The 26,528-nt window shown below is 54.4% G+C and overlaps 13 protein-coding genes across 13 annotated transcripts, besides 20 other annotated features; all 13 read right to left on the bottom strand.

Moving 5' to 3' along the window:
- Tco025E_02679 (uncharacterized protein) lies at positions 1 to 6,403 on the bottom strand (the record flags this gene model as incomplete). The annotated part of the gene is made up of 1 exon (XM_029369603.1): positions 1 to 6,403. A coding segment is annotated over one exon (6,403 nt), but the record flags the coding sequence as incomplete, so codon positions are not given.
- A 287-nt stretch (positions 6,404 to 6,690) lies between these two features.
- Positions 6,691 to 6,722: a microsatellite.
- A 30-nt stretch (positions 6,723 to 6,752) lies between these two features.
- Tco025E_02678 (rab-like GTPase activating protein) lies at positions 6,753 to 8,015 on the bottom strand (the record flags this gene model as incomplete). The annotated part of the gene is made up of 1 exon (XM_029369602.1): positions 6,753 to 8,015. The coding sequence occupies one exon, from the start codon at positions 8,013 to 8,015 to the stop codon at positions 6,753 to 6,755; it is 1,263 nt and encodes a 420-aa protein (XP_029230322.1).
- Positions 8,016 to 8,241: 226 nt separating this feature from the next.
- Positions 8,242 to 8,273: a microsatellite.
- Positions 8,274 to 8,301: a microsatellite.
- A 282-nt stretch (positions 8,302 to 8,583) lies between these two features.
- Positions 8,584 to 8,626: a microsatellite.
- A 2-nt stretch (positions 8,627 to 8,628) lies between these two features.
- Positions 8,629 to 8,661: a microsatellite.
- A 16-nt stretch (positions 8,662 to 8,677) lies between these two features.
- Positions 8,678 to 9,532, bottom strand: Tco025E_02677 (uncharacterized protein; the record flags this gene model as incomplete). The annotated part of the gene is made up of 1 exon (XM_029369601.1): positions 8,678 to 9,532. One exon carries the CDS (start codon positions 9,530 to 9,532, stop codon positions 8,678 to 8,680), a length of 855 nt encoding a protein of 284 aa, XP_029230321.1.
- A 7-nt stretch (positions 9,533 to 9,539) lies between these two features.
- Positions 9,540 to 9,566: a microsatellite.
- A 3-nt stretch (positions 9,567 to 9,569) lies between these two features.
- Positions 9,570 to 9,595: a microsatellite.
- Positions 9,596 to 10,222: 627 nt separating this feature from the next.
- Positions 10,223 to 11,155, bottom strand: Tco025E_02676 (rab-like GTPase activating protein; the record flags this gene model as incomplete). The annotated part of the gene is made up of 1 exon (XM_029369600.1): positions 10,223 to 11,155. One exon carries the CDS (start codon positions 11,153 to 11,155, stop codon positions 10,223 to 10,225), a length of 933 nt encoding a protein of 310 aa, XP_029230320.1.
- Positions 11,156 to 11,217: 62 nt separating this feature from the next.
- Positions 11,218 to 11,250: a microsatellite.
- A 253-nt stretch (positions 11,251 to 11,503) lies between these two features.
- Positions 11,504 to 11,529: a microsatellite.
- Positions 11,530 to 11,590: 61 nt separating this feature from the next.
- Tco025E_02675 (uncharacterized protein) lies at positions 11,591 to 13,474 on the bottom strand (the record flags this gene model as incomplete). The annotated part of the gene is made up of 1 exon (XM_029369599.1): positions 11,591 to 13,474. One exon carries the CDS (start codon positions 13,472 to 13,474, stop codon positions 11,591 to 11,593), a length of 1,884 nt encoding a protein of 627 aa, XP_029230319.1.
- Positions 13,475 to 13,582: 108 nt separating this feature from the next.
- Positions 13,583 to 13,616: a microsatellite.
- Positions 13,617 to 13,896: 280 nt separating this feature from the next.
- Positions 13,897 to 13,931: a microsatellite.
- A 262-nt stretch (positions 13,932 to 14,193) lies between these two features.
- Positions 14,194 to 15,786, bottom strand: Tco025E_02674 (ubiquinone biosynthesis protein; the record flags this gene model as incomplete). The annotated part of the gene is made up of 1 exon (XM_029369598.1): positions 14,194 to 15,786. The coding sequence occupies one exon, from the start codon at positions 15,784 to 15,786 to the stop codon at positions 14,194 to 14,196; it is 1,593 nt and encodes a 530-aa protein (XP_029230318.1).
- A 742-nt stretch (positions 15,787 to 16,528) lies between these two features.
- Positions 16,529 to 16,593: a sequence feature (GA-rich).
- Positions 16,594 to 16,670: 77 nt separating this feature from the next.
- Positions 16,671 to 16,691: a microsatellite.
- Positions 16,692 to 16,751: 60 nt separating this feature from the next.
- On the bottom strand, positions 16,752 to 18,434 carry Tco025E_02673 (uncharacterized protein; the record flags this gene model as incomplete). Its single annotated transcript, XM_029369597.1, has 1 exon — positions 16,752 to 18,434. The coding sequence occupies one exon, from the start codon at positions 18,432 to 18,434 to the stop codon at positions 16,752 to 16,754; it is 1,683 nt and encodes a 560-aa protein (XP_029230317.1).
- Positions 18,435 to 18,641: 207 nt separating this feature from the next.
- Positions 18,642 to 18,664: a microsatellite.
- A 48-nt stretch (positions 18,665 to 18,712) lies between these two features.
- Positions 18,713 to 18,745: a microsatellite.
- A 105-nt stretch (positions 18,746 to 18,850) lies between these two features.
- Tco025E_02672 (centrin) lies at positions 18,851 to 19,351 on the bottom strand (the record flags this gene model as incomplete). The annotated part of the gene is made up of 1 exon (XM_029369596.1): positions 18,851 to 19,351. The coding sequence occupies one exon, from the start codon at positions 19,349 to 19,351 to the stop codon at positions 18,851 to 18,853; it is 501 nt and encodes a 166-aa protein (XP_029230316.1).
- Positions 19,352 to 19,545: 194 nt separating this feature from the next.
- Positions 19,546 to 19,572: a microsatellite.
- A 359-nt stretch (positions 19,573 to 19,931) lies between these two features.
- Positions 19,932 to 19,951: a microsatellite.
- Positions 19,952 to 20,129: 178 nt separating this feature from the next.
- Tco025E_02671 (uncharacterized protein) lies at positions 20,130 to 20,528 on the bottom strand (the record flags this gene model as incomplete). The annotated part of the gene is made up of 1 exon (XM_029369595.1): positions 20,130 to 20,528. The coding sequence occupies one exon, from the start codon at positions 20,526 to 20,528 to the stop codon at positions 20,130 to 20,132; it is 399 nt and encodes a 132-aa protein (XP_029230315.1).
- Positions 20,529 to 20,701: 173 nt separating this feature from the next.
- Tco025E_02670 (cytoplasmic tRNA 2-thiolation protein 1) lies at positions 20,702 to 21,691 on the bottom strand (the record flags this gene model as incomplete). Its single annotated transcript, XM_029369594.1, has 1 exon — positions 20,702 to 21,691. One exon carries the CDS (start codon positions 21,689 to 21,691, stop codon positions 20,702 to 20,704), a length of 990 nt encoding a protein of 329 aa, XP_029230314.1.
- Positions 21,692 to 22,085: 394 nt separating this feature from the next.
- Tco025E_02669 (uncharacterized protein) lies at positions 22,086 to 23,246 on the bottom strand (the record flags this gene model as incomplete). The annotated part of the gene is made up of 1 exon (XM_029369593.1): positions 22,086 to 23,246. One exon carries the CDS (start codon positions 23,244 to 23,246, stop codon positions 22,086 to 22,088), a length of 1,161 nt encoding a protein of 386 aa, XP_029230313.1.
- Positions 23,247 to 23,339: 93 nt separating this feature from the next.
- Positions 23,340 to 23,372: a microsatellite.
- Positions 23,373 to 23,611: 239 nt separating this feature from the next.
- Positions 23,612 to 24,901, bottom strand: Tco025E_02668 (uncharacterized protein; the record flags this gene model as incomplete). Its single annotated transcript, XM_029369592.1, has 1 exon — positions 23,612 to 24,901. The coding sequence occupies one exon, from the start codon at positions 24,899 to 24,901 to the stop codon at positions 23,612 to 23,614; it is 1,290 nt and encodes a 429-aa protein (XP_029230312.1).
- Positions 24,902 to 24,945: 44 nt separating this feature from the next.
- Positions 24,946 to 24,973: a microsatellite.
- Positions 24,974 to 25,550: 577 nt separating this feature from the next.
- On the bottom strand, positions 25,551 to 26,105 carry Tco025E_02667 (uncharacterized protein; the record flags this gene model as incomplete). Its single annotated transcript, XM_029369591.1, has 1 exon — positions 25,551 to 26,105. One exon carries the CDS (start codon positions 26,103 to 26,105, stop codon positions 25,551 to 25,553), a length of 555 nt encoding a protein of 184 aa, XP_029230311.1.
- A 267-nt stretch (positions 26,106 to 26,372) lies between these two features.
- Positions 26,373 to 26,395: a microsatellite.
- Between the last annotated feature and the right edge of the window lie 133 nt (positions 26,396 to 26,528).

Raw genomic sequence — 26,528 nt, 5'->3', positions numbered from 1 at the left:
CGTCGTGGACCTCGCCCTCGGAGACCTCCGTCATGGATCTGTACAGCATCGCACGCTTCCGAAATGCCTCGTAGTTCTCCTTGTACTTTTCCGCTTGGATGGGAGTATTATTGCTGTTAAAACACTTCATGTGCAGCGCCACAAACTTCAAGGCGGATTCCTCCAAGGACAGACCAGGGTACTTCGGCCGCGCTTCCGCCACTGCGATTAAGGCGTAGGCGACAGGATCATAGAGCACACGACGCATAAACGTTTCCTCCTCAATTGTCGGCAGGGTCTGTCCCTCGGGCAGTGGCGCCTTGCGAGAAGGTGGCAAAAACGCCCCGGCAAGAAACGTCCACGGACGCATCAAGAAACGCTTTAACGCGGCCTCATCGAGCAGTGCGTAATATCGACCCTCGTACTCCACAACACAACTTGGGTCCCCTTTCTTGGCAACAGGCTCCAACACTCCGCGCAGTCCCTTCTTTTCCCGCGTGTCCCACAACGTCACTGGGCAACACCCGAGTAATTCCAAAGAATACTCCGTGCTGGGCGGCATTCGCGACGGAAGGGCACTCGGTAAAGGCCTCAGCCCCGGTGGGGCAGACAGCTCTCCGGGATTGCGCAGGAAGCGTTGTAAGTATTCGTCCGAAGAGAAGAAGTAGTACTTACCAAGAAACTTGGCACCGTAGCGACGGCTCTCACGCTGGTCCACCAAAAGCTCATGCAAAAACCAGCTGTAGGGACAGAACCATTGATACGACGAGAGATGGCTCTCAATGTTCGCCGTCGTATGATACGTGTTGTCCATGCTCATTGGGAACCCTCTGCTGGAGCTCAACAACGCACGGCCTTCATTCCTAACAAAGGCGTCAACGCACTCTGTGATCTCCGCAAGGGCAGCGATGGTATCTGGAGGAGTTGAGGAAGAGACAGCGACTGTGGCCGTGGCGGTCATCAGCGCCGTCACATCCGTATATCTTGCTTTCTCAAACTTAAAAACCTTGTCTACCCGCAACTCCCGCCCTCCCGGGAGTTTGTACTGCTCGGGTGTCCTTGGCAGGTTAAACAGCACCACACCTCTCCGCTTAGCGTCCCCGGCGCTGAGACGATGCACCAGCAATTCTGCAACAAACCCATCATCGACTGAGCCAGCAATAACAGCATCAATAGTACGCCGTGAAAGGGAAAGCAGAGGAGCGTGCACCGCGGCCCAGGAAAGAAGCTTTGGAAGCGAAACAAATAGGTAATTCAGGTTAAAGGCGATGTGATTCGCCGTGCATCGCTGCTTTACACCCTCCTGATGACGTAATATGCGGGCGTTATCGTAGACGGAAACAACAGGCTTACTCAGGGGTTGAGGCAGTGGTGGGGGTTGCTGCACAAACAACAATGGATCACGCAGGTATCGCAGAAGAGACTCGTCATTGTCAAAAAAGTACAGCCGACCACAAAGAAGGGCTACTCGTTGACATCGACGAAGCCAATCCCGCCGTTTTCTTCGTTCATAAGTTTCGCGTATCTCCTCCATTTCCTCGTCGTCATGCTCACTCATTTCCTCGTCGTCCATGTCCTCGCCTGATGCCGGGTCTCTCTCAAACGGTGTCTGGCCCTCTTCGACGCCGGCCTCTTCCCTCTCTTCTTCACTATTTGCCTCTCTGCCCTCGTTAGCTGCGTCCGCGGGCACTGCTGCCGCTTCAGTGCACTGTTCTGGCGCCAAAGTAGTGCTGTTTGTCATCCACTTACACACACGCCTCACCCCATGTCGTTCGTCGTACAAGGCAACCGGGTCGGTGTATCCAAAATATGAAAGAAGTGCCCTGCCAGACTCCAGCATTTTCACGGCGTCGTCAAAGCGAATAACTTCTGCAGCGTATAACAGAGAACGGCGATGCTCTAGAAATCTGAACAGCTGACGAGTGGTAGCACGAAACACGGCGTTTGGAGAAAGATCACCACTAAGTTCCACCAACTTCACAGAGCGTTCCGTAATGGCCTCCTCAAACTCCGTCAGAGCATCTTTTTCTATGTTTCGAAGAGATTCAAGCGACTCCGCGATGGCGTCCTCATCCTCGTCAGCGTCCCCGGAGGCCCCATTGTTTCCCCTTTCCGCCGATGGCGCGCCCTCCTCATTCTCCTCATCCTCCTCAGTGTCAGGGTCATCCCTGCCGATGTGACGACGACGCCACTTCCGCAATTCTCGCTCCTTCTTCTGCTGTTCCTTTTCTAACATTTTTCTCAAAGCTTCCTCCTGTGGCTCTGTCGCGGCAACAGAAGCGCCGGCCGCGGCGGGTGGGGCCCGGCGAGTCGCCTTGTTATATGCAAAGAAGAGCTCCTCTGAGAGGTCCAACTTCACCGCCGCCTCCGGAATACCCCCGGTGGTGAAGAGCACCTCAATGTCGCCCTCCGAAAACGGCGGGCAGACCATAATGTAGCCCTGCGACTCGAAGGGCTCAATACGCGTCACACAACTAGCGATCTTCAAGTAGGCCTCACTGAGTCGTATCTCTCGATCCTCATCCGTCTCGGGTTCAAATTCCAGGTGTTCTTGCAACCGCGCCTCCGCCTCCTCGTCAATCGCCTCCTCATTTTCTTCTTCCTCATCTTCTTCCTCTTCATTTTCTCGCTCCCGTTCGCGGCGCTCCATCACTGCCTCTGCTTCTTCACGCAATTTCATGCCTCTCTCTTGTTCGGCGGCAAAATCCCGCAACTCCTTCAGAATCTTCTCGGCAAGTACAAGGTGCAAGTTCTCACTGCCCTGCTCAGCGATGGGGATACCATCAATGAGTTCACCACCAGGCTTCCGTGCGGCCTCAATGCAGCGCTCGAAAAAGCGACGGTCGTACGTAAAAAAGGGGACATTGTACTGCTCATGGAGCTTTCTCCCAAGCGTCTTTCTCCCACTTTTTGTGTATCCCACGATCCACACACGGGGCGGTGTGTTTGGAGGTGGTGTCTCAAGGTACCGTAACGGGTTGCATTCAAACTTCGTCCTGGCCTCTTCCGAGGCGAACACGTATAAATTGCCTTGGTACTGTAAGCACAACTCGTTTTTGCCGCACAGCAGTAACCGCTTCTCGTACAGTGTCACTGGACAGTACTGTAGGCGTGAACCAAATTGGTTCAGGAACCTCTTACCCGGTCGTACAGCGGGATCAACCGCCTCCGCCGCAGGGCCTTCGCCACCCTCTTCCTCCTCGTCCAACTCTGCATCGGCCTCTTCCTCTTCCATCTCCCCCAGCGCCTCATCGACGACGCCGCCCTCGACTGGCGCCATGCCCGGGCACACGAGCTGAAGAATCTCGCCGGCCAAAACCCGTGCGTCCTTGTCGTTCACACTGAGGCGATGAATGGTAAACTTTTGCGCGGAACCTTCCGCAGCCTCCGTCTCACCAGCCCCGTTTCGCGTGTGCTTCTCTAGCTTTTCAAGAAGAAACTCCTGCGGCAATTTCACCTCTTCCTTCTTCGTTGCCTTCTCCGCACCATCGTCCTCCTCTACCGGCGAGGCTGCCTCTTGCGCGTCCTCTTCCGAGGACCGCTCGTACTCCAAGACGATAACCTGCTCGGGTATCACGCCCTCCGTGAGCAATTGATCTACGGCGTCTACAGACATGTCTTCAAGGGCATGCACCAAAACCGGAACAAATGTCTTCCGGCGAGTCAGTTGCTCAGCAATCGTTTTTTCAATACGCAGCGCGGCCGTCTCCGGTCCCTCGGGCTTCTTCTCCCAACCGTTAAACTCCTCCTCCGGTGGGGCGATGTTCACTGTACTCAGGCGTCCCTTTTTGCCCTTTGGAGGTGGCTTGGGCCTTTTCTCCTTCTTTAGTTGGGCGGCCCGGCGTTTTTTCAGCCGCTCCGCACGCAGTTTTCGCTCCGTGAGTTCAAACTTCGCCCGTGCGGCGAGTGCCTGTTCACGCAACCCCTTCAGACTGCGGTGCATCTCCCAGAGGGCAACAAACTCGCTAAACTTCATTGGCGTCAGCTCCAGTTGCTGGTGAAGCAGCTGGATGAGCTCCGTCGCAGCGGAGGGCGGAAGACACTGCACCGCGTCTCGTCTATCCACGACGGAGAGAAGCAGAATAGGCTCCCTGTCGAGCGGCGTCGGGCGGAGGTACGGCAGGGGGTTCGCGGCGAATTTGGCAAGCTTAGCCTGCGACGCCAAGTGGTACAGTCGCTGCCGGAACACGCAGCCGTAGTTCGCCGCTCCCTCCACCAAAGCCCCACACTCCGCAAACGTCACCGGACAGAAGCGCTTCCAGCGCGTAGAAAAGGAAGCCCCCATGCCCATAGCGGCTTCTTCCACCGCCCGCGCCATCTCCTTCTCCCTTTCAAGGACGAAATTGGCATCTCCCTCGCCCTCTTGCTGCTGGGGTGGTGTTGCATGCCCGGTGGTGAGATCCCGCGGTAGCACACACGCTTGAAGCCCTAGCGTCTCCATAGCATAAGCGGTGATGTCCTCCACCAAGGAGGTGCAGCCCACCGTTAAGCAGCGGCCCACGAACTGGAGGCGTTCCACAATCTCTTGAAAACACGGAAGCTCCGTTACGGCTATCTCTCTGCCTGGCTCCTCTCCCCCGAGGGCCTGCTCGAGAAGTCGCCGCAGCACCAGACTTTTTATCTGTTTTGCACGTTCAACACTCGCGGGGGAGACTTTGGCTGGCTTCTCTGCTTCCTCCTTCTGTGCGGCAACTGCCTCGAGCAGTTCACTTTCAGCTGCCGCCGCCGCCGACTTCATCGCCTCCAACTCCGTCGGTTCCACCGCGCTGGCATCAGCGGCAGCCATCTCTTCGTATCGCTTTATCGTCGCCCGCAGCTGTTCCACTCGATCCACCGAGGCCCTGCGACGGGATTCCTCCTCCTCCCGTTCCTCCTCCGCAGCCCTGCGAAGCTGCTGCTCAGCGTCACGCAGTGCACGTCGCGCTTCCAACGTGGCCTCAAGGCGTTCGGGGTAAAAGCTTTCATCACAGCTCAGCTGTAGGAGAATGTTTGGCACAAGCACGTCTAGGATGCCGCACCCACTTACAAAGTCTAGTGCATCCGCGTCTGCAGCGGCGTGGATTACGGGAAAATCACTAAATACATATCCGCGGTACAGCACCTCGTCGGTTGCGATCTTCCTACGCACAAGCGCCTTCAGCAGTGAAAGCGGAATAGGAGTTTCTCGATCCACACAGCTGCAGAGCTCAGCACCAAGTGCATCCCCCGCACCCGCCTTGGCAACCGCCTCCAGGGCGAGCTCCTCGAGACTGAGGTGTATGCAATTCAAACGCGTTGCCAACGCCTTTCCCACCGTTGTTTTCCCTACACCCCGCCTGCCGTAGAGAACAATACGATTCGGGGCAACGTCTGTTTCATACAATTCCATTTCCTGTTTGACCTCGTCCAACTCCTCCGCGACGTACAAATCGTTCGGGTCCAGAAGCATGCGGGCCAAGGCGGCAGGCGGCTCGCGATGCCGAAACAGCGTCATCCCAAGAGCACTTTCGGGTTGCTGCTGTGCCGCCACGCTTGCGCGTAAAAAGGCCTCTAGGCAAGGCGTGGGCTTCGTTTCAGGAGTATACATACGACACATGCGGTGGCATGCCTTTACGAAATCTCGCCTCTTCATCACGCCCTGTGCGTTTAAATGTTCGATCCACATTGTGCGGGCCGCCACGGCGGCAGAGTCTTCGGCGGCGTTGGTGAAAACCTGCATGTAGAACCATTTAAAAAACTCCGTGAATTGCTCCACAGGCAGGGTTTCACTGTCCCCTGCCGCCTCAGCACGCTGAGTAAGCAGCTTCCACAAGGTGTCGTAAATCTCGGGGAACTCGCGGGGCTGCACAAACTCCACAAAGGCCTCAAATGGCGTGACAAGTGTTTTGGTGTGTGCCACGACTGACTGCGCCGTCAAAACCTCCTGACGCGGCAGCAGCGCAAACGGTTCCACGTCTTGCGTGACGCAGTCCACCAACTCCTTAAGGACACTCACGTGGTGCTTTTCGCTCACGGCCAGCCACTTCTTCTCCGGGTCGTGCCACTCCAACCAGCGGGACTCCACCTCCGCCAATACACGAAGGAAATCCTCCCACGTGTACCGCGTCTCCTCCGCCGCCTCCAGGCCGCCCAAAATAGCCGCGACGCCCCTCTCCACGTCCTCCGCGGCGGGGTTTCGGTGGCACGCCGTGAAGAGCAACTCCACGAGCTGCCGCATGTCCGAAAGCGGGACGGAGGCCGCTCTTACGGCGGAAGTGAAGGGGTCCTTTTCCGCGGACGCCTCTGGCACGGCCTCACGGGCCGCATCCGCAGCTTCCGCAGCTTCTGCGGCTGCCGCCGCCGCCATCTCGGCCCGCATCTTGACAATGGACGGCAGGGCACACCACAACTTCTCCTGAACGCCTTCGAGCGTCTCCGCGAGGGCGGCAGAAACCGGGGGCGCCATCGCAGCAATAAACTCCCTTTTGAATCTCAGCGTCTCCAGCCCCTCCAGGAAGGAAGAGCAACAATAAAAGCAGGGCGGGAAAGGAAAGAAAGGCAGGGAAAAAGAAAGGATCAAGTGAAAGGCAGAAGCGTGAACGTGAAAAGCGCAGCTGCGGCGTCTTCAAATCCGAGACGCCCCGGCAACGACTCCTTTGAAACCCCCGGGCAAACGGCAACCGCAGAAAAAGAGCGAACGAGCAAAAGCGAACCAAACGCAAGGCGGTGAGCAAAAGGCAGCCACTGCAGGGAAACAAAACACACAAACAACAACGACAACAACATATAAGGACACCTATTAGGGGGTGCTACCATTACTTCACATTCTGTGTGCGCCAATATGCGTCACCGTACGCCTGTAATTCTGCGGTTTTGAACTTAACATCGTGTGCACGGCGCAATATCTCGTCTGGGTCTTTCCCTTCGTGCAATTTTTTCAACGCGGGGATAGCCTCGTCAAACGGCATTTTCACAAGTCGTTCTACTTCCCACTTCATCAACGCGATTGCCACACGAAAAATGATCTTCCATCCTTCGCTCATGAAGATGTCCCAGACCCGCAGCAGGGCCCGAAACTGAAAGTGGTACACAAACAACGTCATAAACCACTGTGAAGCGTAGAAAGACGGCTCCACCCCGACGGCTTCAAAGTGACGGTACAACTTGGGCAGCAGGCGAGCCATGAGTCGTTTCAGCTGATAAAAAAACTGCTGCAGCATGGGAAACCCAGGCCGGTACATCTCACGAAGTTTATATCGATTGTCGTGCATCAGCGCGTGTAGCGCCCAGAATGTCTCCTCCTCCCCCAACTGGGTGGAGAGCGCAGCGACAACAAAACCCATACCTTGTACATATCCCACCTCTGGATCCACGCAGGCGTAGGCATGGAGCACATTACGCAAAAAAGTCTGTCCAACGCCTCCCTCCTCTCTGAAAAGAATATGTGTTGGGAAAGTTCGTGCCAGATCTCGCCCAATGACCTGCGTCAATTCCTCGTCCTCAAGCTCCTTGTTGCACAGGGACGCATATGTGCCTCGATTCGCGGGATCCGACATCTGCTTGTGCGACCCAAGAAGCAACTGCCAGGCCACGCCACGGAAGCGTGCTGGAATTCCTTTGCGGCAACGCTCCTTCAACAGGGCGTGTCGCTTGGAGTTTACCTTGTCCCAGTTAGAGGCCATGTTTGCCCACTTGACCTCACGACGAACCACCTTCTTCCCGTTGATACTCTTGACATAAAGAAGCTCCCTGTTTTTTTGCTCCTTGTCAATTATGAAGCCAAACTCGTCCACAAACTCCTTCTCTTCATCGTCCTCCGCGTCGGTGTCCTGACGCCCCACGGACGACGGCACATCGCCTCCAGCAGCTTCAACTCCACTAAGAACGCCTGCATTACTGGTGGACAAGCGCGCGGGCTGCGGCACAGCGCCGGATCGCTGCGATGGCAACTCCTGCTTTGCCTCCCCCAAGCTTGTCTGAATGCCCTCAATGTACGCCGAGTGGTGGGTTGCCCCCAGATCCACGTCGTCGCCCCCCGCTCGCGCCTCGGGCCCAAAGACGCTGCTCTCCTCATGCATTAAGCCGCAAGCCAACAGCAAGCGTGAGATGCGACTACAGCTACCCCCCGCTTGAGCCACACAAGACGAGCCCTTTATATTAGACAAGACGCAAAGGGACGAAAGAAAGGCGGAGGTTAGGGTCGCAGAGAAACTGGATTGCGACGAGGGAACAAGTTTCCCCTCACCCACACCCCGCCGCCAACTTTGGTGGCTTCTTACATCCCCCTCCGCCAAGCACGGCTTCAAGAAAAGAAAAACAAAAATGGAAAAGAAATAAACAACAACAACAACAACAACAACAACAGGAAAACGAAGCACGCATACCACCACAGCAGGGTAATTAGCGCGGTTTTATGCCACTTATGCTAAACTAGTGCGGCAGCCAACGCGCATGTGTTGATTTATTTGTTGTTTTTGATTTTCTTTTCTTATTCGCTCTTTTGTTCCCCCTGTCCCGGCAACCGCATCGCCCCACCATCGCCGTCGCACACGAGGAAGGCTGAAAAGGGCAAGTAACAGTGAGGTGCAGGATGTTGAACAAAGTGGAAAAGAAATCAAACAAAGAAAAAACTCGCATTACAGCAGTCACACGCATACACAGACACACACGCACCAGCTCACCCCCTCGCGGCCTCCCCTCCTCCTCCTCCTCCTCCTCCTCCTCGTCGTCGTCACTCTTCTCAATGCCGCACCATAAAGTAGCGCATTTGCCATCGCTGAAGCAGACGAACACCATACTTTTTTGCAATTTGCCTCGCAGAGGCAGGCATCAACGCCGGGGAAGGATCAGCGGGCGGCGCCTCTATACGCGTCGTCGCATGCGCCACGAGAGACTGCAGTGAACGCTGCGTGCTCTCCCCCATCGGGTCCTCTGGGAACTCCTGCGGTCCAACACCCACATACAGGAACACAGGCCTTGCCGGGTGGGCTTTGGGCGACCCATAAAATCTTCCCCAAGCCTCCAGGTAACGCGGGTTCGTAGTGCGCTGGTAGAGGAAATGTGTATAGTGCGCCGTACGGAGAAAGTTCAAGAGAAACTCCTCCGTCAAGGTGTCACAGGAGGTAATAAAAGCCGATGCATAGGGACCCACTGCCAATGCATCAAAACGAAGATGCGCCGCGGGCGCAAAGGGGGAGTCTAATTGACGACAGAAGCTCTTGATAATGTCCTGATCCGCCCCGGTATGGCGGTAGGCAAACTGTCGACTGTCCACTAGTTGATCGGGACTTGTGAACGGCTCAATTGGATCGGCCATGATGCCGAGTGCAGTCTGAAACGTCTTCACGTTGTACGTTCGACGCAGCAATAAATGATAGGTATAGTCTCGCCGGTGATACAGGCGCAGCTGATTCATGTTTTCAACAACAATTGGATGGCAGTCCGCGCCCAACAAAGCGGGGTGAAAGTGCGTGAGTGCAAACCCCATGTTGCGGTACGCGCACAACGTGCGGTCCTCGACATGTTTAACGACAGGCGACGGGGCGGAGATCACGGGGTCCACAATTGTAACGGGAATGGTCTGATGGATGTGCATCTCGCAACTCTCTCTCTCTCTCTCTCTCCCTCTCGCACACGCACGCACACACGCACACAGCGCTACAGGGAGAAGGCGGAAAAGGTACAGCAACGCCGCTCTACTCCCATGCTAGCAGGCGACCAAGCCCAAATTTCACCGCGGAACACGTCCTTGCGATGGGGCCTAGTCGCCGCTTCCTACACGGCGAAAATAGACACAAGAGAAGCTAAACGGCTTGCCGCATGGCTCCCATCATTCCCATGCAGGTGAGATTTATTGAAAACGCGCAAGCGGTAACTTATTGTCATATAAAGGCGTTCAGACGACAGCTGGGCTCGCTTTGCCAAGCAAGAGAGAGTGGGAGTCTTTACGGCGGGGGAGAGAGGGGGGGGGGAAAGAAAAATAACACAACAAATACAAATCCCACGTCCCACACCGCAGCAGACGCATGCTTGCAATTCCTGCAGCAGCTCGCCTCTTCCTTCAGTTCCTTCCCCACTCACTCCCTCGACACCTCAATACAGTCGAAGCAGCTAGGCAGGATCTAGCAACCGCAATCAAACCATAAAAAACATATAGGGCAACTTTCTCACCTGCGAGCCCAGTACTTCGCCTCCCAACGAACTAAATCCGCCGTCTTAAACTTCACATGGAGCGCACTACGAAGAAAGGCAGCTGTGTACTTCACTTCATGTATGCGTCGCAAAGCTAAAAGAAGATCGCCTTCATCCTTCGCATGCCGCAAAGTTTTCTTGTGGAGCAAAAAAAAGTGATTGACACACGAAAAATGATCTTCCATCCTTCGCAGAGAAACATGTCCCATATACGTGAGAGTAGGCCAAAGTCCAGTTGGTACGAGAAGAGGGTTAGGAACCACTGTGTCGCGTAGAGCTCTGGAGTTACGTGGAACTTCTTCAATAGACGAAGCAACGACGTGCACCTGCGCCGCATCAGTTTTTCTAATTGGTAAAAACGCATGTGAAGAGCAGGGAACCCAGCGGAAAACATTTTCGACATGGAATACTTTGGGCGATGCATCAGAGAAACAAATGCACAAAAGGTTTTCTCCTCATCCTCAATATGCAGCAGGAGGGTGGACGCCAAAAAGGCCATTCCCTGCACATAACCCACTTCCGGGTCCAGGTTGGCATAGGCACGAAGAATACCTCGCAGCTTGCTCCGCCCCACACCGTCCTCCCGCACAAACCACCTATGCGTTGGGAAGGTGCGTCCCAGGTCGCGCTCAATAACGGCAAACAACTCCGGATTCGCCGCTGGACGCGATTTTAACGCCTGGTAAGCGTCCGCTTCAAAACCAAGGCGATCGCCGCTTTCCAGAAGTACCGGCCACACTATCCGACGCATGGACTGTGGAATGCCTTCGCGACAGAGCATTTTCCTTCGTTGCTGTGAGACGGAGCCCCACTGCCCCAGCATGCCCGCCCACATCCGCTGCTTCGCTGGCATCTCTGGGTGTCGCCAAATGTACTCATCCTCCTCCGCCTTTCTCTCGGCGTCAACAAAAAAGCCGTAGCGGTCTGTCACGCCATTGCCCGCAAGCGAAGCTCCCCGCCCATTCGCCGAGGAGGACGCCAGCCGCGGAGACGGGGAGGCATTAGGTTTGGAAAAGCGCTCAGTCATTGTCCGCGGCGCCCCCTACACACCAGCAGCGGCGTGCGTCGCTTGCGAAGCGGATGCATGGAAAATAAAAAATAAATAAATGAAGAAGCAAAGAACATGCGACGGACAGTCAAAGAGAAAGTGGAATCAAACAAGACAGAGAAAAAAAAAAAGCTATTTGTAAAGCAAACAAAGAGGAACAGTGCCATTTGCACGAAAGTCGTCACTCCGACTTGGCCAAAGAGGTTTTTGTGCCTGTCCAGCAATCGGAGTGCCGATGAGGCAACATGTCACCACCACCCAGCTTTGACGGGCGGGCCCCACGGTCAAAGATGAGAGAGAGGAAAACAAGGCAAAACAAGAGAAAAAATATATATATATATATATATATATATGCAGGGAGTGAAGAACCAGGGCAGAGAATATCCATCAATAGAAATTCTCCACCGCGCAATTTCAAGGAAAAGAAGTCTGCATCTGCAGCAACTGTGTCTGCAGCACCTCCACTGAACGTTGGTCGACCGCCCAGTCCCCGGTCCCTTTCACGCACCATGGTTCCTCTACTCTCGAGCGCTGAATACGATACTGTTTACTGATTGCAACTTCCGCGGCCCCGTTAGACGCCTGACGCCCCTCCATTGGGTGTTTGCGTCTGAAGCCAAAAAGCGATAGTCCAGAGGGGCCCGTTTTAACCGTTTTTGCCGACAACCCCGCGGCATGCACACGGACAAGAAACATGTTGAAGCCCGCCATAGCCAAAACAGAGATCCCTAAGGGTCGCACAGGTGCGATGACCAATGAGCCCACAACAGAAGGCAAACTGCCGAGGAGTTGCTCAGACAGTTCTTGAAAGCCGGGCTCACTCATCAAAAGTGTCTGGAGACACCATGTGGGCAGAAGAATGGCAAGCTTTTCTGCCACAGTGCGCACCAGTGGCATCCGCGTGCACTTTGAAATATTCCACAGCGTCACAGCATCACAGAATACAAATATGCTATCGACTAGGATAGAAAAGGGTAATTTTTTTATGGGAACACGTACCCTATCAAGGATGACGCAGCCACACGCCTTGAGAACCCCCTCACTCTCAACCACATGGCAGTACTCGTGATATCGCTGTACAGCTGCCTCACGCAATACTTTAATACTCTCCAAATGGATCTCATTCCAATCCACTATAGTAGTACCTGAAATCATGCAATCACACAAATGAATGCAGTCTGTCACATATCCTTGATCATAGCGCATCTTTGCCCATCCACTATGCGCGTGTTCACTGTCTGGCTTTCGTTGTAACAGTTCTGTGTACAAAGCCTCCGCCCCATCCCAGTCTTCTGCACGACGCAGTTGCTTGGCCCGTTCAACGAGGAGGTGATTCAGGTACACATCCGAAGCATGCAGCAGCGTTTCCCACTCAGGTTTAAGAGGCTGGTGAAGGAGCTCAACAGGGTCAATGCGGTATTCAGACTTCAGTAACAGGCATCGGGGATGCCCAAGCAAGACCTCAGCTACATCAACACGGTCGTAGGAAAAAGCCACATGCAAAGCATACACCTCACCTGTCATGACAAACTTGTAATATTGTTCCGCCGTGCTACTCGATAAAGGGAAAAAGAAAGAACGCCAGTGTAGGCACTTCTCAGCATCAAAGTCCAGTTGCATCGCAGCGAACTCCCCTACACCGTAGGCGGCCGTCATAAAAAGCAACGCAGACCGCCTGTCCTCTGGAAGTTTACAATAACTTTGAAGCGCCACAGCCTGTCGCCGCTTTAGGAGGACCTCCTTCCACTTGCGATGACAGTTGCTACATAATGAATCGAACTTTTGGCAAAAAGCACACCGGCGGGAAAACGGAACACTTAGCTGTTGTGGCAAACCCCGAGGCAAGGCCTGTTTCTTGGTCCCGTTAGACACCTTCTCTGAGGCCTCTTGCGCAGCACGCATCAGTAGCGCATCCACGGCAGTTAACTTGATCATTCTGGGCTCAACGACGTAGCTGCCGCAGTTTCGGCCACCCCTAGGCTCCCGTGACATCTCTGAGGAGGGAGCGCAGCACCTGGACACGCTCGGCTCGCGTGACCGTGTCGCAAGCGAGGAGTCGCTGAGAATGTCCTCCAGCAGCAGTCTGTTGCGACGCTGCCGCTCCTGCAAGGGCGCATCTGTTGATGACTGCGACGAGCCCGCATAAGCCCCATTTTCCCGGCCATCCTCTTCCGCCCACCCCCTGTCGCCCAAGTCCAAAACGGTGTCGTCCAACGCACACGCGACGCCGTTCAACTCACCCTTGAGCGGGAGATGCAACGGGTCCACGGGTGCGCGGTAGCCATTTCGGTCATCCATCGGCGCGGAAGCGGCCTGAGAGAACTACAACACATCGCCGCCGCATTTCGGCCCCATTCAGCACAAAAAAAAATGTAACCCACAGCAAGAATGAGAACGAAGAGCAGAATATATATATATGTATATAATTAATAATAATATACAATAAAAAGCGATGGGATGGAATACCAAGAAAAGATCAAGGCAGACCAGAAAACCCTCATTTTAAGTCGGTTTAGCTAACGTGCATTGCTTTGATTGAGTTCAATCAAACTCAGCGTGCGGGGACAAGCGCATTTACGAGAGGAAGGAGGAGGGAGGCAAAAAGGGAAAAAAAACCACCATACTCATCAGCAGAAGGAAAAATATTCAAAATCAAAACAAAAAAAACTGTTTTCTGCCGTTGTACAGTCGTTCAATTTCCTTTCACCTTATTGTTCCGTTTTGTTTGCTTGTTTGTTTGTTTGTTTGTTTGTTTTTGATTTTTGTTTCTTCCTCCCCGGAGGAAGCCAGGATGTCCCTTCCGTCGCTGTGGTCTAGTTTGTGCGTTCTGCACCCTCGTGTGACCACCGACACAGCGTCTCTTCTTGATTCGTTTTTAATTTAGTTCCTTTGTGCGCTTGTCCCCCCCCCCTTTGTTTAGTCCCTTCTTATTTGTTATTAGATCCGCCTTTTCCGCGCCGCCGCCCCACGGCGGTGCGTCCGACGGAAAAGTGTCACACATCCCACCCGTAAAGCCGCTACCACTCGCTCCTGCCAAGGCGCCCGCCGTTGTTCTGCAACATTCTTCCGTGCACGCCGTCCCGCAGACGGCCGCGCAAAACGCCGAGGTCTTGCTTCAAGACATCGAGTCGCGTCAACAAAATATTTTTCGCCAGGCCGTATGAAATATGACCCTCGCCCAGCAACCACGGCGCGGCGTGTCGCACCATGTTGAACTCCGGGTTCAGATTCATAATAAACGACTCCAGCACGAGAACAGAGAAAAGAAGTGCCACAAATGGTGGATCCATTTGGACGTGGTTCTCGCGAATGCACTCAAATAAGGACTGCAAAATGTTGGTTACCGCAAAATCCGAGGATTTCTTGGGACGCCAGTGTTCAAAGAGCCAATCCACCTCTTGCTCAAACTTCTTCCTCTCCACAAACTTCTGCGTGGTGCCCATGCGCAGCAAGGAGGAGCAGCACAAGTCGGACTTCCAGCGAACAAAGGACTCCATCAAGTCATGTGCGAGGTCAGCCTCGGCTGGACTAATACGTTGGCAGAGCCCTACGTCGATGAGCGAAATTCGCGGATCATGGGGATCGGAGGTGTCGATGAGAATATTGCCAGGGTGCATGTCGCCGTGCACAAAGTTGTCGTGCAGCAGCATCTTACACCACGTGTTCAAGCCTTTGCGAGCCAGGATATCCCGCACATACTCTTCCTGTGCGCTAAGAAACTCAGGAGAAGCTGGTTCACCTTTGCAGAAGGACTCTACCAGCACCCGCTGCGTGGAAAAGAGCGGTTTTGGGAAGTCCACAAAGGACTCATGCCTAAAGTTTTCGCGGAAGATGGATAGGTGTTTCGCTTCCACACGGAAATCCAACTGAGCGGCGAGGTGGTCTCTCCACGCGCGCGCCAGCGACGGTAGTTCATACATTTCAAGGGACGGGAAGTACTTGTCTAACAGACGTGCCGTTTCCATAATAATGCGGAAGTCTTTCAGAATCGTCTCCACAATTTTGGGGTGCATCACCTTGACGACAACCTTCTCGCCCGTCTGACGCAATCTGGCCATGTGTACCTGCCCTATCGAACCCGAGCCCACTGGCGTCGGTTCGATCTCAGAAAATAGTTCAGAGGGGTCTTTTTGGAATTCCTCACGAAGCACCTGCAGTGTGGTGGTGTACGGGTGAGTGTCCACCTCGCTGTACAGTCGTCGAAACACAGAACGAAACTCGGGTGAAAATATGTCATTCCGGGTGCAGCTCCATTGCCCGGCCTTCACAAAGGCTGGACCAGCGCGCTCCACCGCCCGCAGGAGCAATTCCAGCCACCGAAGGTACCACCCCCTTCGAATTCGCATCACGACGTAGAGAACTGCAAGCGGGAAAAAGAGCAGAAACAATTCCACGATACGGCCTGCAACTGACAGCGACCCAGGCTTCATGAGAAGTTTTCCATCAAGGCGCATCGAGCCATACTCGTCAAAGACCGGATAGGATATGGAAATCGACGGCTGTGTACTTTTACGATACTCTACATAAATGCCAAGTCCACCAAGCGAGACAACAGGAACCCCGACGAGAGTGACGAGTGCCCTGCGCCCCAAGAAACGGCGAAAGAGCATCTACTATGTGACAGACCCTAAGACCACCAAGAGGGAGAGAGAGACCCCCCTACTCCTGCTTTTATTGTACCAGGCACCGCTCTTCAGGAAACACCAGCATGCATTCGCAGTGGCGCACGCACACGGATGCGAGAATGCAATTATGCATGTGTGTACCAAAGAGAGAAGGAGAAAAAGAAAGAAAGAAAAAAGACGAAAGGAGGCAGCACTTATCTGGCCAAGTTTTTCCCTCACCCTTTTGAAGTTGTGTTTTTGAGCCACTTTCATGCGTTTTCCTGTGTTGGGGCGGAATAAATAAATAAATAGTGTATTTTTTTTTCGTTTTACGGCGGCTGAGAAAGTCACCTCCCAACTTCTTCTTCTTCTTTTTTCCCTCTTTGTGTTCGCGGTTTCTTTCACCACATTCCGTTTCTTCCTGTTCTTGGTTTGTTTTGGGTTTGGTTCTTGAGTATTATCTGGGCGCGAGCGGGGGCAGCGGCAGTACACCCACGGCATCAGAAAGGCACATGCACACGCATACTCACCCGCACACTTCTGCGAACTGGAAGTTCCGCCCTTTGCTGTTGATGTTTACCGACTCCAGCAACCGCAGCCCCGTGTGCGCGTGTGTTCTCGTGCCTTCCCCCCTTCATCATCCGTTTGTTTCCTCCGGGCATCTCTTTTTTCCCCCCCCCTTCCCCCCGCTCCCCACTTCCCAGTGTTTTCTTCGTTGCGTACTCGCAGTAGTGGTCAACGTACGTTGCTTTCTCTCTCTCACTTCCCCTTTTTTTCTCTCTCTTTCTTTTCCTCGGTTTCGTCGCTCTACTCCGGCTGCACTTCCTCACGGATCGCACTCAGCACCTGCCAGTGCGTTGCACGCCAACCCGTAGGGCACCCCCTCCCCCCACGACACACACACACACACATTTTGCCCTCGCCTCTCCTTCGGCATTAATCCTCCTCTCCCCCCCCCCTCTCTCCACCGCTCAGGCGACCCATGAGACGCGCAGCAGCGCCTCCTTGGCCTTTTCCTGATTGCCCTGCGCTAACTCTAGGAAAATGACTAGCATGTGATACGCAAGCACCACACTCTGGTTGCCGGTGTTGCTAGTCGTTCCTCCTCCCTCCTTCTCCTTGGCCGCGCGGCCCTCGTAAACCTTCGCCAAGAGCGACTCTACAACGGAGGTGGCCTGATTCCACAGACCATTTGCGATATGTGTGATGGCCAGGTTGACGAAAAGCGCCTCCACACGACCTTGCTGGTGGCTGTCAAGGGGCTCCGACGAGGAACCGAGAACGAGGCTGGAGAGGGACGAACGACGAAGCACCTTCAGGGCGCGTTCGGGTTCATTGAGGTGGATTAACGCCTCCACCATATACGACAGTAGGGCAGCGTGTAGGTTTGGCGAGAGTGGGCGACGCTCGTGCAAGCTAAGAAGGTCGTACCCCACGTTGACCACAACGGTGTAGTTCTTTCGGCATATCTCAAGGGCACACCAATAGAACAAGGCGAAGTGAATAAGCTGGAAATTATGGGGAAAGGCTTCCATGGCACTAGCAGCAGTGTGGCCCTGCGGCAACAGGAGCATCAGTGCATTCTGAACCGTACTGCACACCAGTGTCTCTAATGCGGTACTGACAGAGCTATCCTTAGGGTCGGCGAGAGGGCCTTGAGTGATAGTGGCCCCGGGCAAAATGAGATATTCGTAGTTGGGAAACAGTTTGCCGTTACGTAGCTGCTCTGAAAAGTGGTCCTGCATGCGTTCATACTCCTCCAGAGCCGTTTTATGCGCCTCTTTCTGCAGCTTAGCAACAGCAGCCTCTGCAAACCGCACCCAAAACAGCGGAGACTTCTTCATAAACTCCTGCACGGAAAGAAAACAAGTAATGGCACTGTCATGCTCACCACGTAATAACGCACAAAGACCTGCGTTGTAAACAATGGGGTGCCGCATCAACGGGGTGTTGCATTGCGCAACGGCTTTTTCTGCCTTTGCAAAGCAAAGGGACGCCACGTTCATTTTGGCATCACCCATTATCAGAACTCCGACATTGTTAAAGTAAACAGCCCGGTCTGCGTCGGAGTTGTGGGGCATTTCATGAATGGCGCTGGAGTCGGCAAAGGTCCCTCTTATCATACTGAGAAGGGCCGGATCTTTTGTAAACTTGCCCATGGCTTCCGTGACCACTTTCTGAATCAAGTCCTCATCGGAACGCTGACGGTGATGTGCCTTGGTCGGAATACGTGTAATTGTCTGTAAGAGGCACAATACACGCCCCAGGACCGCGGGCTTAATACTGTTGTGCATCCCAAGCAAGCCACGCAAAATAACTGCCGCCTCGTTTAAGAGTCCGGACCGTGCCAGAAGCAGCGCACGATTAAAGTGCGCCGTCTCATGCCCTTCATACAGCAGGGCAACAGGATGCTTTGAATCCCCCTCCTTCTCATTCAGCGCAGGGAGGCCCTCTGTCGAGTTATCGGCCAGCGCCGCGATGGTCTGCTCCACATCGGCGTGGTTCTGCAGCAGTCGCACAATGGCCAAATTATGTTTTGCCTGTAAATCTTCTTGTGGCAGCTTCTGGAGAATTGACTCGCACGCCTGATAATTCCGTGCCTCGAACGCTTTGTGGGCGTTCTCTAACTGCTCTTTAATGGCATCATCCGCCATTTGCGCGCTAGTCACTCTCGTTCCCTTTTTCTTTTATGCCCTTCGGTTTGTTGGTTGTTGTTGCGATGAAGTTTTGGGTTCAGCCCAAACCCAAAAGCGCGCACACCCCCACAGTAAAATAAAATAAGGAAAGCAAAGGGAGAAAAGCGAACAACAAACAAACTCTTGTGGCAGGTGTGATAAACTCGTCGAGGTCAGACATAAATCTCTTCTTTTTCTTCTTCTTTTTCACTTACCCACTCCCCGGCTGGTTTTAGACGGCTACTATCCCTGCAACTTTTTTCTATTTCTTTTTCGTTTTCTTTTTCCTTCGGCCGAAGGTTGCCGGCCGAGCAACTTCGGAGCGTGCAGGCGCCCCCGCGCCGACGCTCGTGTACATATCGCTGCGGCGGCACCACCCAACGCGGGCGCCCCCCTCATCGTTCTTTGGGTGGCAGCAGCATGCGGAGGAACTCCTCCTTTGACACGCGGTTGTCGTGGTCGACGACGTCGGCCTCCTCAATCATCGCCCTCAGGACATCCTCCGGCACGTCCTCTCCAACCTCCTCCGCCACGCGCTTGAGGTCGTCGAGGGTGATGTAGTCGGAGTTGCCCCTCGTGAAGTGCCGAAAGGAGAGCTGCACCTCCTCGCTGTCCTCGGCGAAGAACTTCTCCTTCATAATGGCCTCGAACTCCGGCAGGATGAGGTTGCTCGAGACACCGCTCTTGTCCATCTCCGCCACGAGCTTCTTGATGACGTCCTTCTGCGGCTCGTACCCGAGGGCGCGAAGGACCACCTTGAGGTCGTTGGGCGTGATCGTCTCTGTCCCGTCCACGTCCAGGATGTGAAACGCCTCGGCAATCTCGGCCTTTTGGCTCTCCGAGAGGTCGGGCGGCAAGCGCTGCGTAGAGGGCCGCGAAACGTCGTTGTTGCTCATCTGAACCCCCGCCGCGCACGCGCCTCACTTCTGCTAAAAGCCGCCTGCACCTGCCAGGCGCCGAGGTAAAGCTCTCAGAGCGGGGAGGAGGGGTGGGTGGGGCGCGCGGCGCACGGCGAGCAGGCGCCTCTTCCCCGGCGGGACTAAGTCTGCCGCAGCGGGGGCACGTCAACACAAAACACACACACACAGAAAAAAAAAATAATAATAATAATAATAATTAGAAAACAGCAATACACAAATATACGCGTAAGCGGGACACAATCCAAGCTCCCATGCGAATTCCGTACCACAAACATCACAACTAAAAAAAAGAAAAAACTTCGTCTACCCTCCACTTCATGTAAACTTCTTTTTTTGGGGGCGGACTTGGCTTTGGCTACGGTTTGAGGCGGTGAAAAGAAACAACGCGCCACCCGACCTCGCCGCGACCTCGTCGCCGCTCCACTTCACATCTGTCCCGCAGAAGAAAAAAAATTCATCCACAGGGGACTACAATGAGCTTTCCCGCCTGCAGAGTCATAGAAACAGAACAGATGGCGAAGAATACATTTCGAAGCAACGTGCGGAGAAGCAACCAACACACACACACACACCCACGGAGACCTGCAGAGATGGATATATATATCCGTCTGGGGGAAGTAACAGACAAAGTAAGACGCTTTGTTTTCTTTCACAGCCCCCTCCGCTTTTTTTAATCGTCCACAACTCGGCTAAACGACTGTGCCGCCGTGGGGGCGTAGATGCGTTGGTTATGCAACTCGCACGCCGCCTAACGTCAGCCAGAGGCGCATCCGCCGGAGAGCGAGCCCTTTGGAAGTCCGTGAATGTTGGACCCACGCGGGGCGCGGCCAACGCTGCGACCACCGCCGAAAAGACCGGGCCGCGTCGTCGATGTGTACTCCTGCATGTGTTGCGAGACGGGCTCGGAGGAAAAAAGAGTGGCGAAGAACAGCCACACGAGACGCACAATGGAGAGGAAAAAATCGACAAGACTAAATGGCTTGGAGTCAACGACTCGGCCGTTCGAAACGTATGGCATTTTCGCCGCCGCCACCACTACCCCCCAGCAAGTCTTCCCTTGCACTGTCGCGCCAGTGAAGAGAGGGGGAGCAGGGGAATACCTTCCCTGCAGAACTCTACCTATGAGAAGCAAGAGCAGGAAACAAACGAACATCGGAGGAAACAAAGGAAATGAGAGCGAAAAACAAAAACAAAAACGCAGGAGCAAAAATTACACGGCCGTTGTTGAAGGCTCGCCATTAAAGACCCGGAAAATCTATAAATGTACGGAGAGTTAACTAGGGCTGTTTCTTTTTTTTTTGTTTTGCATTCATTAACCGACACTGCTTAAGCGGTCATCTTCTCTTGGGGTTTCTCCTGCTGCCCCCGCACAGCCGCCATGGGATCACCGCTACTTAGCGCTTGCAGCAGCACACAGGCACGGCAAAGTTTCTGACTTGTGACGTAGCCGCAGCGGCCACAGTAGCCCTGTGGATGCTCAGGCAGAGACTCCCGATCCTTTACACGCAGCCGCTCCCCAGCGCGGACGGTGTCTATAATACAACGTGGCTGAAGTATCTCCATCTCCTTCAGAAGCATACGCGCCTCACTACGGAAGGCCTCTCTGCTATAGGTGCACTCCGTGGTAAAATAATCCAAATTCTTGAGATGTGCGTAGAGAACAATCTCCTTTTCATAGGCGTACTTCAAGGGCTTTACACGAGGAATGAGACCCTCTCCAGCCGTGATGGCGCTTGTGCAGCGAGAGAGACGTGGAAGATCCGCGCGCAAGATGTTCATTAGAATTGTCTCTGCCAAGTCATCGGCATTGTGTCCTGTCACAATCTTTGTCGCCCCAAGCAACGCCGCACCACGATCAAGCGCTTGTCGACGAAACACACCACAAAATGTACAACTATTGCGTAAGCCTGACAGCTTCACAACCTCATCCATTGTCCAGCCGTACAGTTCCTTGTACGAGAGCACACGCAGCGGGAGTTTGTACTCCGCTGCGTTGCGGTGCACCGTCTTTAGGCTATCGTCACGGTACCCGGTGATCCCCTCGTCAATGCTCAGCAGGAGGAGCCGCAGCCCGTACCCATGACGCTCATTCAGTAGCTTCATGAGATGCATCAGAACCGTACTGTCCTTGCCCCCGCTTGCGCCACACGCCACAATGTCGCCTGACGCGAAAAGCTTCTCCGCCACTATCGTTTCATGCACTTCCTCCTCAAACAAGTGGAAGAAACACGTTCGGCACAAAAGTTGTCCGTTGCGAGGCCGCTTCACGGCGGGCTTTCCTTCACCGCAGCGATTGCAGAGCCGACGCGGCAGCATCCCGCTCCCTCACCACCCGCCCCCAGCCGGTCAATGGAGGTAAACTAAACCCGGTGGCGCTGCCCGTAGAATATGTGTATATGTGTAGTATATGCGTGTGTGTCGAGACTGCAAGAGCGGTTGACGGATGCAGAAGAATCAAAGAAGGGGAAGGAAAAAAAAACAGCAACAACGAAAAATACAACTACACTCGTGAATGTGCATGAACACACAACCAAGTATTGGTTCATTCTCGACTATCTCCCCCCCCCCCAACACCTCACTTTCTCCATGTTCTCCACCCCGATCGCTGAAAGATCAAGAAGAAAAGAAGAACGAAAAAGGAAGAGAAAAAAAAAACGTCGGCTGCAGAAACTCTAGAAGCAAGAGAAGCGTCCGAAGAAGAATGCACCACTCAGCCGCTCCCAAGAAGGGCCGCTGAGACCTCCGGCGCTGGCACAGGACCCCTTGTATGGATCAAGGCCGCAGGCTGCTGTTGGAGAAGGTGCGCAATCGTCTCCCCTGTGTCCTTGCTCAGAAACGGCGTCCCTGCCGGAGCATCTCGTCCTTCGCTCCTGGTGCCCTTGCCCCGGCCCGCACTACAACCGATTTCACGTGGGTCGGCTGGAGTGTTCATCGCAGAGAGGTTCACCAGGGTGTTTTTCTCATTTTTGCCACCCGTAAACGCCAATTGCGGCAAACGCGTACCCTGCCGCACTGCGCGCGACCACACAAACAAATCCTCCACCTTTGCTTCTAACCGCTGAAACGCCTCCTCCGTCGGAAGTTTCTCTAGTCGGGTTTCAATATCCTCCAGGTTATAGTGAGCCGTCTCTGCACTATTTGCGGCGCCAACCACCAACGCATGGAGAGTTGACAACTCAGCCCGAAGAAAAGTAAGAGCACCTTCCAGCGCCGCCCTTGATCTTTCATGCGTGTCTCTTTCAACAGCCAACGCCTCGTAAAGTTCTCTGTTCATCGACTCCAATCGGGAGACGCGTTCCAACAGCTGCGGGTCATTCAAAGACGCCAAGCCTCCCCCGCTCTCCTTTGCGTTGAGGCATTCCTCATTCCACGCACTATCTGCGCGCTTCCTCGGCTCCGTGTTCGACGTGCCAAAGGGCGACGAGCATGCCCCGGTTCCCACAGATTCACCCGCCGTCGACAGTTGTTCGTCGTTTCGCTGACAAGAAGAAGGCGGGAGTGAGCAGGAACCGCGGCGCTGGCCAGAGCGCCGCTTGGGACCTAACTGCGACAAGGCCATCGTCGGCTTCGCATCATTCGCGGTTGCCCTTTCGCCTGGCCTGGTTCGCAAGTCCAAATGAAAGACCTGCGGGGCGTTCCCGTCGCTCGGGGCGCGCGAGGGAATCAGCGCCTCGGCGCAGGAGGACCCCTCAAGCGTAGAAGGAACAAACGAGTCCGAGGTGCGAGTGCGCGCCGGGGCCCCGTTGGATTCCGCCCTGCCGTCACTGTTGTCTCCGCTGGGGCCGCAGCTATTACACAAGGCAACGTGCGCCCGCATGGAGGAAATCCCCAGTTGAACACCGCAGTAGGGGCACGTCGAAAGGGTGCTCATGGCGGCAATGAATCCGCAACGAATACCAACGACACAAGTTGTCGTCGTCGACCTACCCTCCCCCCACAATTCTTTTTAAAGATGCCTAGCAGAACACACACACACGCACGCACACGCAGAGAGACAAAAAAAAAAGGTACCTCGATAGCTGAGCAAGAACAAATACAACACATCCATGTAGATAGAAAAGATAGATGTACGGAAGGAAAGATAACGGGAGGGATGTCTGGCCTTCAGCGGGCACCCCAGGGGAGTGCGAAAGGAATATAAATGAGAATGGCGAGGCCGCTCCCCTTCTACAAAAATTTGGAAGAGAGAGATGATGACGCCGATAGCGGAACATGTAAAGCGTCAAAAGCTGCGAGTTAAACCTCTTCTTTTTTTCGCCGAGCATTCGTTGGTGATGGGAAATTTGCTTTTCTAGGCAAAGGAGCCAACTTGCGACCGCGGCTACCGGGCGAAGCACGAACAATTCCGAGTTTTCTGTCCAAAATGTTGCCACCAAACCCATTTTGTTGGCCTCTCAAACCAAATCTAAGACCGGAAGAGGGGCTCTCGCGTGGCTGCAGAACACCCGAGGAGGGTTTTCTCTTGCACTGCAGCGATGGCCTTCGGGTGGTGGGCTTCCCAAGCAACAGCGAACGCCGTCTCTCCGCCTCAGCTTCCTTAAAGGAGGCCAGTGCTGTGGACCTGAAGGAGCTCACTCGCTTCTGCGTTGGCGAGTGGCCCAGGTCAGGAGGAAAGTGCACCGCTTGCTTCACTGCCACAACAGGATTTTTTTTTGCCTTCACCATGTCGACAAATTCCTCATTTGGTGCGCCCACGACGTGTAAAAGACGCGACGAAGTCTTTTTCTCAAGAGGCAGCGCCATTAAAATCCGGCCCTCTGCTCCGCCACGATGCGTGGCAGGCCCAGTTTTTGGTCTCCGGCGGTTGGGTACGAGGTCGTTGCTTCGGGTTGGCTTCGCAGAGAAGCGCTTCCCGTGATCCGTCCCGTAGGAACTCACTATTGTCTTTGAACTGTCCTGTGCATCAGTCTCCTGTGTGCCGCGCCGCGTTCGGTGCTCAGACGCGTATCGCCTCATAATCCACGGCACAGCTACTGTGCCCCAAAGCACCTCAAAGATGTCATCCACCGCATCCTGCGTTGCCGTCGAGCACGGCACATTTTCCTTGTTGTTTTCAGTGCACGGCGCATCCATCGTTACACTGTCGTTGTCGCAGGAGGGTCCAGTGCGCCCCGAGCATTGGGCGCCCGTCCCCTCACTCGACAATCCATTGATCACAGTCCCACTGTTGTTTGCCACTATATGAAAAGGTTTTATATGCCGCGCCGGATTCAGAGGGCTTCTTGGAGAAGCGCCTACCAATAGCGCCCTTCCCACGACACACAACGAGTTTAGCTGCACTGACGAACGCCACTCATACACCTCACTATTCAAAACACCCTGGAGGACGTGCTCCCCGCGCGCAGGTCTGTAGGGGTTCCAGTCCACTCTGGGTCCACCTGCAGCCTCGGCAAGAGCCTCCTTACTACAGATGCTACACAACAGACGCTGCCACAAATATCCGAGTTGTTTTTCGGTGCCACCCTCCAGCACCGCGCTGAACCCGGCACACCAGTCATAGTGGTCAGCGCCTCGCACACACGTCATTCATTGACCGCCGGAAAATAGTGCGAACCCTGACTTCTTGCGCCTGCGTATGTGTGTATGTGTGTGTGTCTGGACGCACGGTGGTGCGAGCACCTCCTTCCTTCCTTTCAAAGGCGCAAAGGAAGTGACAGAGCCCTCTTTTTTTTTTTTTTAGAACAGCAAGAAGAAAGAAGAGCGTGAGATCCCGCGGCCGACGAAACAAAAGGAAAAGAACAACAACAAGGCAGAAAACCCCCACCAGCACCAGCGCCCGGGAAACAAAAAAAAAAAAGAGAGAGCAACAATTCAGCGGCGGTTCAATTCGGTTCGTAGCAGAGAAACACACACGCACGCAGGCTTGCACACGCGATAACCGCCGTGGGAAGGAGTAGTAAATGAAATGGGCAGAGGAAAAGAAGGGAGGCAGAACGCGCCACTCGTTTCTTCTCATTCCACGCGTCGCCAAAACAATAAGATAAAAAGAAATAACGATATGATTGTTATTTGCTGCAGTAATCGTTTCATGATTTTTTTTATTTTGTTTTTGCTTCGTTTTACCCGTTCCCTCCTCCCCAGTCTGCTTGTGTTCTCCAGGGTGAAGAAGCTGTGCCGGTGGCAATCACAACTTCAGGCGCCTTTGACCCATGTACGCACGCACGTGTGCAAGTTTCTATCTCTTGGAAGACACCGCAGGGGCGGCCTTCGGTGTCTTTTTCTTCTGCATCCGCCAAAGCTTAGCGATGGCCGCCACTCGCTTGTTGTACTTCTTCTTCTGAACGGCATGGGCATGCGGGTGCCCCTTTCGCACGTCCGTTCGTAAACGGGGGCCCGTCGTTTTGGATCGCAGAGAGGCAGGCGCCGCACACAAGCTGCGGGACGCCGCTTGCCGCCTCTGAGGCCGCCCCCTGGGTGTTCCCTTCAGCGCCTTATGGCTATTCCTTGCGGCCGTCTGCGCCCTCGTCTCGCCGGAAGCGACCGCTTTCTTCGGCGGCGCCGGCGCCAGCCGCTGCTGCTTCTCCCCTGCCAGCAACCGCGAGGCGCGGACTTGTCTCCGTGAGGCGGGGGAGGCCCCAACAGCAGGTGGAGGATGCATCTTCGGTGCGCCGCGCTGCGGCGTCGTCGCCTTTGCCGCCGACGCGGGAAGCCGCCGTGTGCTCAAGCACCGAGCGACGCAGAGCACAAGTAGGGCGTTGCCGCCCCGAAATGCGCAGAGCCGACGGAGCATGCGTGACGGCTGTCGCGGCGCACGATACGCAACGGATACGGGCGCGTGTAGATCGCAGGAGAGGGCGCGGGGCAAGAAAGAAGACAAGGCCTCCCCAGTGCGTCAACTCCCACTCCCGCTCCCGCCCACAGACAACAGCAGCGGAGAGGCGGAGAGACACGCTGCGGTCACGCCTCAATTCGCGAAAGAAAAGAAGGGGAGAAAGAAGACGGCCATGCGCAAACTGGCAGAAAAACAAACAAGGAAACACAATCGCAGCTCCCTGCGTAAAAATAATAATAACAATAATACATCTGCAATAGGGCAGCTGAAGGAGCAGAAAGATGCACACAGAGCGCAACATATGTTTAAGTATGAAAGCAGCAGACAGAGTGCAGGAAGGAAATTCATAAAAAGAGGAAAGAGTAACAGCACAACGTAAAA

This window comes from Trypanosoma conorhini (genome assembly GCF_003719485.1).
Source record: "Trypanosoma conorhini strain 025E chromosome Unknown Tco_14.4_contig_00108, whole genome shotgun sequence".
NCBI lineage: Eukaryota > Euglenozoa > Kinetoplastea > Trypanosomatida > Trypanosomatidae > Trypanosoma > Trypanosoma conorhini.
This window is presented reverse-complemented; position numbering and strand designations above follow the sequence as displayed.